Raw genomic sequence first — 14,475 nt, 5'->3', positions numbered from 1 at the left:
TGTTGGCAGCTGGAACTCCCTTGGTACTGGTGCTGCTCAAATGCCAATCTCCTGATGCTTGGGAAGCAAGGCTAGAAATCTGTTAAATTCCACAGACCTAGGGAGAAATATCTCAGCAAAACTTGCCAACAGCTTTTGCAGATTTATCTTGGCCCAGCAGTTAACCCAGCATGTTAACAGTAAAACCCATGGAATAATTCCTTGGAAAATCACTTACACAGTGTGTGAAACACCTCGACAATGTTCTACAAAGAAGGAGCACAGAGCTGTGTAACCTCCACAGTGGGCTGGGCAGCTTTCAGTTTGTCTCTGGTAGTTCTCCAGGATCCACACCAGCAACAGCAGTACAGATATCGACATTTCAGAACAGTTTGTGTGTTTTTCCAAGCATCTAATGTATGCTGTGCTTCCTCAAATTCAGTCAGAGGAGAATGTGCAACTCTGCAAAACTCCTGGGTTTTGTTTGGCTCCCAAATTGCTGTCAGCTGCAGAGTTTAGATTTTCCCATCTGACACTTCACTGTTTGTTTTTTCATTCTCCTGGGGTAGAAGAACATGAACTTGAGGCCTATTATGTTCCTGTCATGTCTGGGCCATCGCCTCGTTGTTGTAGAGCACAGGATTACCATTGGAGAGGGATGGCTCTGGATAACTTCTGTCCTGCTGCATTTCTAATTCATAAAAACGGTATTTCAAAACCTCCTGAGCTGGGTGTATGGTTTCCTATTGCCCTTGCTCTGTGCAGACTCTGGCAGCTGCCCTGGTGCTATCACCCTCATTCCCAGTTTCTGGGATTTCAGATGAACTGAGGCCATCCTGTCTCAGGGAAGCAGCTAATTTCGTATTTGGGGCTCCAAATACCTGTGCAGTGTGATTGTAGCTGGTGGCACAGGGTTCCCTCTGCCACCTGAGCAGCTCAGGGACCACAAGGGTGTTACTAAGGTCCAGATGCCTATGTGGTACCCACTGGAGGGCAGCACAGGCTGCTTCAATCCTCCTTCCAGTGTGATTGCCAGCTGTTCCACAGCTTTCACCCCACATTTTACAGTGCTAGATTTCTGTCTTTTATTTTCTTAGCCTGATGATTCTTTGGGTTAGACCTTCAGAGTAAGAATTCAGTGGAGTTCATGCAGCTAGATTCAGCCTGACTGTGAAATGCAAAACGGTCAACTGTTATGAACAAACTGTCTGATCCAGGGAGACTGGGTATGGGTAAACCACAACCAGAACTGCTGAGGTGAAAGAAATACCACAGAAGGAAAGAAATACCAGTTGAGCTTTAGTTATGAATGGTCACAGCTAAAGAATATAAATGCATCTTTAGACTGAAGGGAGCTGTGTCTGTGCATCATTGTAAGCTGTTAGGTCTGTCTGCAGGTTGCTTCAGCCATGGAGAAATGGAAGACAGCAATCCGTGAGGCCCAGACCTTCTCCCGTATGCATGTACTGCTGGGGATGCTGGATGCCTGTATCAAGTGGGATATGTCAGCAGAAAATGCCAGATGCAAAGTGTGCCGCAAGAAAGGTACGCATTCCTGCCCACAGAATTCCTGCCTGTGCAACAGTTGGATGGTGTCACCTCTCTGCTCTGCTTAGGCAATGTGTCCTTGTAGCCTGTCACTCTGACTGTGGCTGTATTTTAAGTTCTGAATGTCGGGATTTACAATCAGCAGCAGAAACATTTTACCCTGACTCCAGTAAACCATTCTTACGTAACCAGTACACAGTATTGCAGAGCTGTTGTCCCCTGGATATTTAGGGTACTTGGACAAAAGTAATCTACAGCTCTTTCTGGGTACACTTATGCAACTGTCCATTTCCTAATTTCATGTTTGGAATGGTCTTTGGGTCTCTGAGCCTTGTCAGTTAATCCTGTCTTTTAGAGAAGGAGCAAGCAAGGAAAGGATGGGAAGGTTATCATGGGGAAAGTGAGGTGGGATGTTGCTGCTCTGAGGCCAGAGTGGGAGCAGAACTGCCCATTGAGCTGGGGAGGTCACCAAACAGGTAACAAGGGGTTTCTTTCTCTGTGTGCATTGTAGAATGAAGGGCTTTAGAGTCTTCTAGGTGGAGGGTGAAGTAGAGGGGGTGTCAGCAGAGATGGGTTGCTAATATTTGTTCTGCTATAACCTCTCCTGTTGGATGGGCGCCTGAGGGAAAGAACATGGTGGTACATTCTGCCTCAGCACTTTTATATTTGTTGAAACTATAGTGGGAAATGAGGGCAGGCAGAGCTTGGGGTACTGCTGGGCAGCCTTTGTTTGCCACAAGGCTTTGCCATCCATCCCTTCAGAGAAATAAGGGCTGAACCGGTGCAAAATCCACCTTCACAGCAGAACCTCAGTGGTATTCCAAACCATTGCCAAAAACTATCCTACCTGCTGTTGAGAGGAGTCTCTAGGCAAAAGTAAGGAGGAACTCACCTGAGGCTAACACAATAGTTTCACAGAAATTAAGAACTGAGATGTTAGAGAAAAACAAGCTGGCAAGCCCTCTGCGCTTTCTTTTTCCACTTCAGTAAAAGAAAGTTGGCTCAGGATTGTTTCCCTGTTTCGCTTCATCAGTGGGAAGCACAAAGAGCGACTAGTCCTGCTGCATACTGATTTTCAATGTAGCCTTGTTACACTGAGTAGAAAGAATATACCATGTAGGTTAACTAGACTGAACATAGAACAAGAATAGCTCCATTTATAGCTTACAGCTCTGGGGCCCTGTTTGCAACAAACTTCTCTTTCCCCATGTTTCTCTGGGTGTGGAATATCTTTGGAAGACTTCTATCTTTGCCTCCAGTGAAGTCTTCGCAGGATCAGGGACTTTGCATTGGTTTTATTGTTAAATGCTGCTGTTCATAAATATAGTGGTGGGACAGAAAGAAGGATCCCCAAGGAAGACCATCAGAGAAAGGGTCCTTTCCCTCAGAAAGAACTCTGCATCTTTCTCTTGGTTAGTCCTGCCCTCCAGCACTGCAGCAGCTTCTGCCTCTTGGGTTGAGTGAGGCTGTGGCCTTGTTATAATTGAGCTACACTTTCCTAGGTGAGGATGACAAGCTGATCCTGTGTGATGAGTGTAACAAGGCCTTCCACCTGTTCTGCCTGCGGCCAGCACTCTATGAGATCCCAGATGGGGAATGGCAGTGCCCAGCGTGCCAGCCTTCAACAGCCCGGCGCAGCTCACGAGGCAGGTGAGTGACCTTCTTGCCTATAGCCTTGTCACAGCACAGTCCCAGGCCTCTTTTCACAAGACCCATACCAGCCTGGGGCAAAGCCCCTTTAAAAGGGTTAAAATCACCCAGTAAAGCAACACCGGAACAGAAGAAAAGCAGTTTCAGGATGTAAGTTTAGCACACCTGTGTTGTGCTGATGCATTACAAGTGCATAAGTTCTAATTAATAACTTCGGTTTGGAAATGAAAGCATGTGCAAAACACCCACCAAAATTAGCTGCACTAAGGATTGTTGTTTCCTTTGAGCAGCTGGTTGAGTTGTTTCTTCATGTAGTTGGTGGCTGCAATTCTGTGGATCCCTGGACTGGGTTACTGGAGTTCTTGTAAGTTAGAGCAGACATTACTCCAGACTGCAACTCAATCCCTACTCTGCTACAACGAAAGTCAGGCTACAAAATGCCATTCTAATGGCTTTCCGTACCTGATAACCTTAGCAAGACAGGAACACCTTGTAGTGTGACAAAGGGAACGTGATTTGGGAATGTGTGGCAGGGGCTTGGATTGGTTTTTTGACTTGCAAGCTGAAACTTAAGCATTTTACAGTGAACGTCCTTTGCTGGTGGTGGCTGTGCTGCATCTCCGTGTTTGTCAGTGAGGTGAGGCTGTTGAGTAGCACCTGATGCAGAAGCAGCAAACAGATCCTCCCTGACAGAACAGCAGCACAATAGAGGTGTACCAACCAGTACTGTGCAGGTGGTGTATGGCCTTAAAAGTATTACTTACTCCCTGGACACCGTTCCTCAGGCGTGTACAGAAATGATAGGGCATAAAGGCAGCTGTTGTAGCCTGAGTTCATAGTTACTTTGATGTATCAGTCACATGCAAGCTGCTCAGCTCCTGGCCTAGAGCCATCAGGTGGGGAACACCTGTCCTGTTGTTATCTGCTTTCTGCCCTTGTCTTTCTGGCCGAGATAAAAGAATGTCAGCCTGGCATGTCTTTTACCCTCTGTGCTTTCGAAGTTTTATTCCTTTTATTGCTCAAGATCCTCTGTATTCATGGGATTTAGACCCCCACAGCAGCTTTGCCTGTGTCCTCTTTTGCCTGTGCATGCTGGTATAAATAAGACCCCACCTGCAGTGCTCCCTCTAGCTCAGGGATCCCCAGCACAGGAAGGACATTGAGGTGTTGGAGCAAGTCAAGAGGAGGCCACCTGGTTGATATGAGGGATGGAGCGTCTCTGCAATGAGGGAAGACTGAGAGCGTTGGGATTGTTCAGCCTTGCAAAGAGAGGGCTTTGGGGTGACCTAATTGCAGTCTTCTAGTACCTGAAGGGAGCCCACAAAAAAGATGAAGAGACTATTTACAAGGGGGAATGGCTTCCTTGACATTCTTTCTTGGCAGATGGCAGGGTTAAATTGGATACTGACTGGGAAGAGATTCTTCCCTGTGAGAGCGATGATGCCCTGGCACAGATTGCCCAAAGAAGCTGTGACTGCCCCGTCTCTAGAAGTGATGGAACTTGGAACAACCTGGTCTAGTGAGAGGTGTCCCTGCCCATGACTGGGGAACCAAATCACAGTGGGCTTTAAGGGCCCTTCTAACCCAAACCATTCTGTGGTTCTGTGAATGATTGGAACAGACACAGGTGAGAAGCCAGAATGTGCTGGGCAGGGAGTCTGCGTGGCTTCTGACTTCAGCACGTGAGGAGACTGACATTCCATTTACCAATCTATTTCATTTAGTATAGGGAAAATATTGCAGCAGGAAAAAGTGCCCCTGTTGAAACTCTTTAGGCTGGGCCTGCAGGCCTGGGTAAATAGTAAATCGTCTTCTCAGGGAGGAGTAATTACAGTAATTTCACAAGTATAAACCGCACCAGAGTATAAACTGCACTTCTGGGTGTTGGCAACTTTTCGTTCTTTGTCCGTATATAAACCGCACTGGATTATAAACCGCACTTTCGTTCACAGCGAGGATGCTCGCGCAACAAAGTAACCAATTTGTAACAATCACGGAATCACGGGTTTTACTGGCAGGTGCTCAATTCGCAAGCTCTGCTCCCCCCGCAGCACCCGCGGGAGCCCCAACCTTCTCCTGCACCGCGCTGCCAGTGGGAGGGAGCCCCCGCCTTCCCCCGCACTGCCGACATGGAGCCCGCCTCCCCCTGCCGCGCAACAGAGTAACCAGTTTGTAACAATCGCATGATCACGGGTTTTACTGGCAGGTGCTCAATTCACGAGCTCGACTCAGCCCGCAGCTCGCACTTCCGAGTTGGCAAATTTCAGAACTTGGTCCATATATTGGACTCTCCAAAGTGTAAGCCGCACTTCCAGGTTGGGACCAAAATTTTAGTCAAAAGGGTGTGGCTTATACTTGTGAAATTACTGTACACAGCAATCACAGTCTTAAAATCCCTTGCCCCATGGTCACGGTGCCTAGAATACCAAAAACTACCCAGATTCAGCTCTTGGGAATTTCCAGCCCAGATGTTTAGCTGGGTAAGTGCCCTTTGAGCTGTAGCTATTATAACTGGATATTCTGGAATACAGCAAACTACTTGGACCTGATGCTGGTGTTTGTTTTACAGCCCAAACAGTACCAGGGCCCCTGGGGCCACTGATGCCCAGGCTCTTGTACCACAATCATGTATATCTGTGTTCTAGGAACTATGCAGAGGATTCTGCTGAAGATGAAGGTGAAGAAGGTGAGGAAGCTTCTGATGAACCAGATGTTGAGGAGGAAGAGGAGGAGGAAGAAGACTATGAAGTTGCTGGACTAAAATGTAAGGCTTTGACTGTGTAGTGAAATAACAAACAATAGTAACCCTCCTGCCTTCAGTATCTGAAATACTGATCCTCTTTGGAATTTGTGCTTTCCCTCATGCAGAGCAGGTATAAGCCTGGGAGATGTAACAGGGGAATGCTGAGGCTGTGCTGTAGTTACGTGGGGAGCTGGAGTAAGCCCTTGGCCATTTGTGATGGGGTCAGCACAAGCAAAGATTGAAACTGCTCACTGCCCAGTCACTCGCTGGGGACACTGATGACGCTGTTCAGAGGGCTGAGAAGGGTCAGTAGAGACTGCAGTGGGGCTGGGGGTCAGCAGAGCCTGCAGAGCAGTGGCAACACTAGTAGTTCCTGGGACTATCAGTCTCTGCACCTACAGGATTTGTTGTACACTGGAAGCTGTTTAAATGCTTATGGGAGCTCTCACCACAACCCCATCTCTTTTCTTTTTTCCCACCAGTTCATAACCCCTTGAGTGCAGGACTTCTAGTGATTTGGCAAGGAGGCATTTTGAAATAGGAGGACTAGCACTTCCTCTCTTTATTTCAGTGGGAAGGCACAGTGCTCCAGGTGTAGTGTAGCCTGAACCACCAGCACCCTTTGCTTGCATACAGAGATGACTTGGGATGCATAACTGGAGCATTCCTGGGCAGCTGGGGGGAGTAAAAGACTGTCTTCTAGACTCTTCAATGTCTGCTTCTTCACCTTAACATATTTATGTTTAGTATGTGTATCCACTTTGGTTTTAGGAGAGTTTGATTCAGTCTCAGTTGGGCAACTTCCTGCACTGAAAAACTCAATCTGGGAATGGCACACTGCCAGCATTTGCTTTCTGTCAAACTGTCCTTGACTGACATAACATTAACTGCAGGTTGCCTTAAGCAGGACAGATGGAATCCAGAGACTGGGACTCAGAGGATTATCCCATGTTCTTTTGAGGGTTTCCATTCAGGCCTGAGCCTTCCCTTACTTTATTCTGGTTTCAGGGAGGCTCACTGATACCAAGCTATGCACACTGCTTGTTGTCCTGCAGTGTATCCATGTCCACACTTGGAGTGTGTTCGGCCTGTGTTGCATGGCCAGGGCAGGAGCTGAGCCAAGCTTTTCAAACAATAGCGAAAGAGGGTTACAGTCACTAAAAATAAAGTGCTAAATGCAACCCCTGGCTTTAGAGAGCATTAACATGGAAAGGTCACTGTGGAAAACTTTTGTTTTAATAGAGAAGTCACATTGATCCTCATGGCGTTTATCCTGAGGGATCTAACCTAGAATGTTGGATTGTTAGACATGCAGCACGTGCTGCACGCTTGACACACAAGTGGAGTGACAGCAGGCGGACGTCCTGCAGACCCACTGCACGCCCAGCAAGGGGGGTCCAGCATGATGATTTATGGGACAGGGCTGGATCAGAGCCTGCAGCTGAGGTATCCAGTATGCTGGATACAGCTTGCTCAAGGACTTGGGATCAGGTGGAAGGGGTTTGACTTGGGAAGGCAAATGCATTCTCCTTGTACAGAGGGTCATGGGAGAAACTTAAGACAAGGGAGTGCGTCAGCATGCTTGTGTTGCCACCAGTGTGGAGCTCTGAGAGGCAGACTCATTGGACAAGTGCCTTTCTGTAGGATGTAATGTGGCAGTCCCAGTCTTGGGGAATAAAATCACATTGTTTCCCACTTGCAGCACGTGGAGCAGCTCCCCAGCTGCGGTAATTTGACACTCTCCCTGTACACAGTTCCCTTCTCGGGGGGGCTTACCAGCTAGCTTATCTGACTGTGTGGGCTACTTGAAAAAGCACCCATCCCCAAAACTGTGAGGAGCAAAGGGGCAGCAGGAAGCTGAGGAAACTCTAGGTTTCTGCTCCCATTGCTTTCAGAGGGTATGTTGCAGTGCTGTTTGAGACAGCTGTCTGTCCTTACATTGCTTCCGTACTCCCTCCAGCCTTGATGTGTTGGGGTCTCTTGATGCTGCAGGCAGAGGGGCTTTCTGTGACCTGGAGTGGATGATCCAGGAGCTCCCAGGTCTCCCTCGGAGTTTGAGGATCTGCTGTGTGTGAATACCCTTTTGCTTGCCATGGCCTCTTCAGGCAAGAGGTGATGACCCACAGATCTCCTCTGGAGAAGGTGTGAGGGTGCAGCTGAGATGAGGCCGGGTGGTCCCTGGGTTCACCAGCCTGAGTGAGGCTCAGCATGGTGTGGGAGGCAAAGGGCTGGTGTTGTCTGCTCCCAGATGCACCCAGGCCTCTAAGTCCATGACTTATCTCTTTCAGTGAGGCCCAGAAAGGCAGCCCGGGGCAAGCAGGGCTCCATGTACTCCTCGAGGCAGGGAAGGCACCAGAGGAAGAAGCAGACACTGCACCCTGCACGGGGACCCCGGCAGCGCACGGCACCTGTCAATGGTGCAGACATTGATGAGCTGGTAAGAGTGAAATTGCTCCCTGGAGACTGCTCACATCATGAGTTATAAACCAAACAGGTGGCATGCTTCCTCCCATCCCTTCACAGAGAAATGCCCCAAATCCTAGTGAAAGCCTGGACTGGGCTGGGTTAACAAAGGAGACATATCCTTAAGGGCCTGCTGCAGACGGAGCACAGATATGCCAGGCATCCCTCCCCAGCCACTTTCACACATTGTCCCCTTGAGCAGAAGGCAGTCTGCAGCTTGTTAAAGGGTTTTAAATAGTATCCATATGTCTCTGCAGAGAGGTGGGGGAACGGGGGGGGTCCTGGATGGCCAGGGAATGCCAGCAATGCTGGACCCTTGCTTCCCAGCCTTGGCCATTTTCTGACAGTTGTTGTCCGTATGGTCACTCCTCAACTTCCAGGACATAATTTAGCTGGTTTAGGTTTCACTTGATATTTAAAGAATAAAACCATAGGCTCCTGCACAGAGCAGTCTGTGCGTGCTGGGTGGGGAGAGCTGCAGTGACTGTTTCTGGGGAGCGACACTCCACAGGGGATACGTGAGGATACTGCAGCCCTACAACCATGTCACAGCACCCTGCAGATCTGCCGTCTGTCCCATGACCAGCACTAGTGGTGCTGGTGTGTCCTGTCACTCTCCTTGCTCATGGTCTGTTGGCTCACTGCTGCTCATGCTAGGTCTGGCGGACTGGCTTGTGATCTGTGTTACACACTGGAGGGCAAGCAAGCCCAGGATAGGCATCCACAGCCAGCACAGAGGGATATTCCAGTAGGGGAGATCTTACTGGAACAGCACACAGGCTCAGAGAAGAGGACTCTGCCAGGATTTATTATTTGTCCTGGGAAGAGACCAGAGCTGGGTCAGAATAGTGAGTATCCTCTGCTGTGGAGCCTTCCTGTCATTCAGTGTTTCCTCAGCAGTGATGTCCCATGAGCTGTGCTCTGGGAGCTATGGGGATGTCCCATGCTGGGTCCCTGGCACATGACTGACCTTGTGCTGAGCCTGCGCGGGGACAGCAGCGCTCGAGGCACCAGCTGCTCCCTGGGATTTGAAATGGTACGGTCAGCTCTGCCAGGGCAGAATGGCAGCACAAGTGCTTCTCTGTCTGTCTCCCATGCTGCCCACCACAAGCTCAAGAGAAGGCAGGGAGAGGGAATTCACATTCTCCATTTGCTGGCATTTATTTTTTGGCTGCTTGTTGTGGCCATATTGTCTTTGAACTTATTTTGAAAAAGCCAGCTGCCACCAGAGGAGAGCTGGGCAGTTTGTGAGCTGTTCCCACCAAGCTCCTGAATGGGACTGCTGTCCTGAACCCAAGCGGCTGCTGCATGTCATAATCGCAGAATGGCCTGGCTTGGAAGGGGTCCTAAATGCATCTCATTCCAATCCCTCTGCTGTGGGCAGGGACACTTTCCACTAGACCAGGTTGCTCCAAGCCCTGTCCAGCCTGTCATTGAAAACTTCCAGGGATGGGGAAGCGACAGCTCCTCTGGGGAGCCAGTGCCAGCCCCTCACCATGTTCAGAGGAAGAAATGTCCTGACTGTGCTAAGAACTAGCTCCTTTGGCCTCGGGGCTGTTTGCTGAGCCTCAAAGCCTGTAGCAGTTCCCTCCTTTCACCAACACCCTTTGTGTGGGCAGGTCCTTCAGACTAAGAGAACAGCGCGTCGCCAGAACCTTGAGCTCCAGAAGTGTGAGGAGATCCTCGGCAAGCTGATCAAGTACCGCTTCAGCTGGCCATTCAGGTGAGGGCAAGTGGTGTCCTCCTCTGTGGGCAGGACTGGCCGCAGGCAGTGTGGGGGTGTGGGCTGGCTGTGGTACAGCTGCTCCAGAAGAAACCACCATGTTCTCAGTCTTCTGCTGGACTGAAGATGTGGTGCCCTTCTGAGGTGGCAGACAAGGGGCTGATTCAGGAGGTAGGTGTTCTCTGCTACCCCCAGGATTTTTGAAGCACTGAGATGCTGTGACTGAGGGGAAGTATGGACCTTCCCCATGCCTGAACCAGCTCCCTGGGCTACTGTGCTTCCTATTCCCATGCTGTAGGGCTCTGATGTATCTCTAAGATGGTCGAGGTATTGCTTGGGCTTGTTGCAGCACTGTGGGGCTGCAGGTCAGGGGTGCCACAGGGGCAAAGAGGTGGGGGGACCTCACTTCTCTGCAGTGGTACCGGGTCGGCATTCCCTTCCTATCCCTGTGGTCCTTCCTTTGACAGGGAGCCAGTGACCACGGAGGAAGCTGAAGACTACTTTGAGGTCATCAGCAACCCCATGGACTTTCAGACTATGCAGAGCAAGTGCTCTTGTGGCAGTTACCGCTCCGTGCAGGAGTTCCTCTCCGACATGAAGCAGGTGTTCTCCAATGCCGAGCGGTACAACCAGAATGGGAGTCACGTACTGTCCTGCCTGGAGAAGACAGAGCAGTGTTTGATTGACATGGTGCACAAACACCTGCCAGGCCACACGTATGCACGCAGGAAACGCAAGAAGCTCTCTGCCAGGTGCCAGGGACTGGAGGAGCAGGAAGGGGACAGTGAGTCAGAGCCCCTTGATCATTCTCGGGGGCAGAAAAGGAAGAAATGAGGGATGGGGAGACCCAGAACTGGAGCAGGCCTTCTGGTGCTGCCAGGCAGTTGGATGGGTTGTCTGGAGGGATTTGAGAAGCAGTGGGCACTTCTCTATTAATCCAGCCTTCCCTTGGGCCCATCCTAGTTTTATTTTTTCTGCAATTTCCTCAAGTATTTGGTCATCCATTGAGTGGCGATGACTTAATGCTTCCTTCAAAGTCCACAGAACTCTTAATGGGTCTGTCCTGCAGGGATGGGAAGGTGGGAGGGCCTGGCCAAGCTTGGCTGGGCAGAGGAACACCAACCTGCTCCAGCTCAGGCAGTCGGTTTCCTGGAATGAATCGCTTCCTTGCCTCTGCAAGCAGCTGGAGCGTGGTGGGACTGTCTGCTGCCAGTCATGAGCACACCAGCCTCACTGGTGTGGTGCTGGGGGAGATCATGTTGCTCCACAGGGCTGGGTGCCACCAGGCCAATGGGCTACTCGGGCTTGTATGTATATATTTATATGGTGTTAATTCTGAGCCCCAGTTCTGGGCTGCATGGGGTGAGCAAGCACTTAGGTGTACCACAGTCCGGCTTTCACCAGCATCCCAACACTACTACTCCGAGGCGCTCCTGCTTTCCTTGGGGAGAAATCCCTGGAGGTCTCAGTCCAAGGAGGGCTCTGAGCTCAGCTCCCACCTGTACACACCAAGAGGCTCCCTGCTCACCTGGACCTGCATGCAGTCATGCAGCCCTTTGGATGCCCCAAGTGCCAGCAGCGAATTGGAGAGTGGGGGTGTCTGCACAGCCCAAGGAGAGCACCAAGGCCAGGGGAGCAGCAGAAACGTGCTGTGTAACTTTTTTGATTAATTTTTTTAGTTGAAAGTGGCTTGTTTCTAGCTGTGATCTTGTACAAAGAACACCTGTAAGATACCCTTGTCTTGCTTTGGCACATGTATGTACAGTTTATACAAAATCATGTTTGCTTTATATTTTACCCCTCTTTCAAACTCATTTTCCTGCCAGTAGCAGGAGTTACATCAGGGGACTTTGGGAGGGGGGAGAAAGGGATCCCAGTCCCTGTCAGCCACACACTCATGACATTTTGTAGTAACACCCTTGTTCCTGTGCCATAGCCCAGCACCAGCTCCTGCTGCCCCAGATGCTGACTTTTCCCTAAGAAAAAGGTTTGTTTTCTCATTCTCTCTTCCTCTCCATCATGACAGGTTTGGATCATACAATCAGGGCTTGAACTTCTTATATCAGAATTGTTTGATTTGGAATAAATGGGCCATGGGGCTATTCAGTGCTGGTTTTGTAACAGAAAAGCAGAAGCAGCTGTTGTAGCTCCTGGGATTTGAGAAGAAAAGAATCATCAATTACAAGTTGCATCCCAATTTTGTGAACATTTTAGGTATGGGTTTTTTTAAAGCAGGTACTCATTTTCAGTTCTGGACTGTCAATGACTGCAGATGAGGCAAGTTCCAACCCCTTCCCTCTCCTTAGCCTCACTCCCTGCCCCACAGAATAGCACTGACCTTTGTATCTTACATGTCCCTTCAGAGGCTGTTTTGTCTTGTTTCCTAGAGAACATTTTCTGCAGGTCCTACACCATGGAACCTTTGGAACTGCACGTTTTCTAAAAATCAGTGTCATTTGGGGGGAGGAGGTTTCTGCAAAGGGCTGTATTGTAATAAATTGGAAACTTAAGAATAAACATTATGTACTTGTGTTTGTAAATGTGGCTTGTGTGAGTTTTTTGTGGGTCTCTGTGTTGGTGTGGGATTGTCTGAGATGGTTCTCCTCTGCCTTCCCAGAGCCACCACTGGAGCTGTGATGTAAAGGAATAGTGAGTCAGCATCAGATCAGCTTCTGGGGCTGTGCTCTGCCTGCCCCTGGAGTGGGGAGCAGTCCTTGTTCCTTGTCCCCTGTTCCATTCAGAGTGGCACTGGGTAGCCCTGGAGGGTCTGCAAAGGGTGATGGGGAGCTGGGATGTCTCTGCTCTTTCATCCCAGTGTGGCCTGGCTGCCCCCAAAGCCTCTTCCCTTATAGTGGGGTGTGTTTTGCAACCTGAGCCCTGCATGTAGTAAGGACTATCGCTGCTGGGTCCCAGGCCCCCATCCTGATTTCCAGCAGCTCACCAGGGACACTTGGAGCTCCGAGGGCAGCACAGCTGGAGCAGTGAAGCACCAGCGCTCATGACAACCCACAGCTGTGACAGAGTTTGACCAAAGCTTTGCTTGTCTTCGCTGGAAGGATGAGGGTTCCTGGGTGTCTTCATCCTGCTCCTCACTCTAGGTCTGAGCTGGGAGCGTTCCAGCCAGGCCTCATACTGCTGGGCAGGGAACTCCGGATGCGTTTGAGGGCTTGAAGGCTCTTGGCAAGGGGCAGATGCTGTTTTCCCTGGAGAAGCCTTATTCCCTCTCTAGAGGAGCTGGTTTGGCTTGCTGGCCATGCAACAGGACCTGAGTGAGTCTGAGTGACTCAAGTTGGGACATTTCCAGACCTTGGCATGGAGATCTCACAACAGCATCTGCTCCAAGACCTTTTTGGAGACTTGCTTTTTATAGCAGCCCTTGCATGGCCTCAGTGTCCTGTGCAGGGCTATAAATAGCTGTCCTCACACCTGGCAGGGCAGCGTGGGGGCTTGGTGGGCAGCCGAGGCCCTGCTACCACCCTCATCAGCCCTGCTGCACCCGCTGCCTGCAACAAACCCTAGGGGCTCCTATGATTGTTGGAGTTCCAGCATAGCCTTGGGAAAATGAGACCCAACTTTGGCTCCCCAGGCTTCCTCATGGCTTAATTCTCAATCATTAATTAATATTCTGGGTAATGGAGTTTTTAGCAACTTCCCAGAGCACAGTGGCATTTCTTTTGCTACTCAGACCTGGAAGGAGTGTCCAGCCATATGGGGGTGGATAAACTTCATGGCTCAGCAAGTGCCAGGACTTGCGAGACTCTACTTCTCCATACTGAGCTGGACCAGGACTTCAGGGTGTCCTGGCCCCATTCTCACCCAGCTGGCAGCCCCAATCCACCCTCCACAGCCATCCCACTTCAGTCTTCACAGCCATCCCAAGACAAGTATTGCCCTGTGGGGCCTGGGCAGTGCTGAACCCCACTTGTCTTTTGCTGGGGCTTTATTGGTGCCCTTGGGGCTGCTCTGAGGAGGATGGAGATAGGATGTACAGATGAACTGGGGTGGGGGGCGGGTGTGGAGGGAGCCTGAATCCCACAGCGCGAGGTTGAAAGAAGCTGTGACTAGGAGCAAGTGGTGTCCCTGGGCCAGTCCTTCCATGTGACAACTCTGCTTTGCAACAGGCTCTGTGGAGCCGTGGCCATGCTCAGCTCTAAGGACTGGCAGCCTCCAGTGGAGCCAGCTGAGCTGCCGGGGCTGATAGTGGGCAGTGGTGGGCGGTGGTGGCCCCTCGTGTGCCTGATAGCAGGGGGCCTTTGGGACGGGTTATCTGGATGAATGCTCCTTGGCAAGCGCTGGGTGCTCAAGGGCAGTCTGTCCCCAGGGGTGCCGCCAGCCGGGCACCAGCCCTGGGCTGTGTGCCTGGTGCACA

General features: G+C 50.5%; 1 protein-coding gene across 1 annotated transcript in view; it reads left to right on the top strand.

Moving 5' to 3' along the window:
* BAZ1B (bromodomain adjacent to zinc finger domain 1B) overlaps positions 1 to 12,646 on the top strand; it is a 43,613-nt gene extending 30,967 nt beyond the window's left edge. The window contains exons 14-19 of the mRNA XM_033077981.1: positions 1,377 to 1,524; positions 3,030 to 3,177; positions 5,823 to 5,941; positions 8,209 to 8,357; positions 10,003 to 10,106; positions 10,574 to 12,646. Of these exons, the coding sequence (XP_032933872.1) occupies positions 1,377 to 1,524; positions 3,030 to 3,177; positions 5,823 to 5,941; positions 8,209 to 8,357; positions 10,003 to 10,106; positions 10,574 to 10,940 (1,035 nt within the window). The 3' untranslated portion in view covers positions 10,941 to 12,646. The remainder of the gene's footprint in view (positions 1 to 1,376; positions 1,525 to 3,029; positions 3,178 to 5,822; positions 5,942 to 8,208; positions 8,358 to 10,002; positions 10,107 to 10,573) is intronic.
* Positions 12,647 to 14,475: the final 1,829 nt, after the last annotated feature.

The sequence above is a fragment of the Catharus ustulatus genome, chromosome 22 (assembly GCF_009819885.2).
Source record: "Catharus ustulatus isolate bCatUst1 chromosome 22, bCatUst1.pri.v2, whole genome shotgun sequence".
Classification (NCBI taxonomy): Eukaryota; Metazoa; Chordata; class Aves; order Passeriformes; family Turdidae; genus Catharus; species Catharus ustulatus.
The sequence above is the reverse complement of the archived record's forward strand: the minus strand, read 5'-3'. Positions and strand labels throughout refer to the sequence as shown.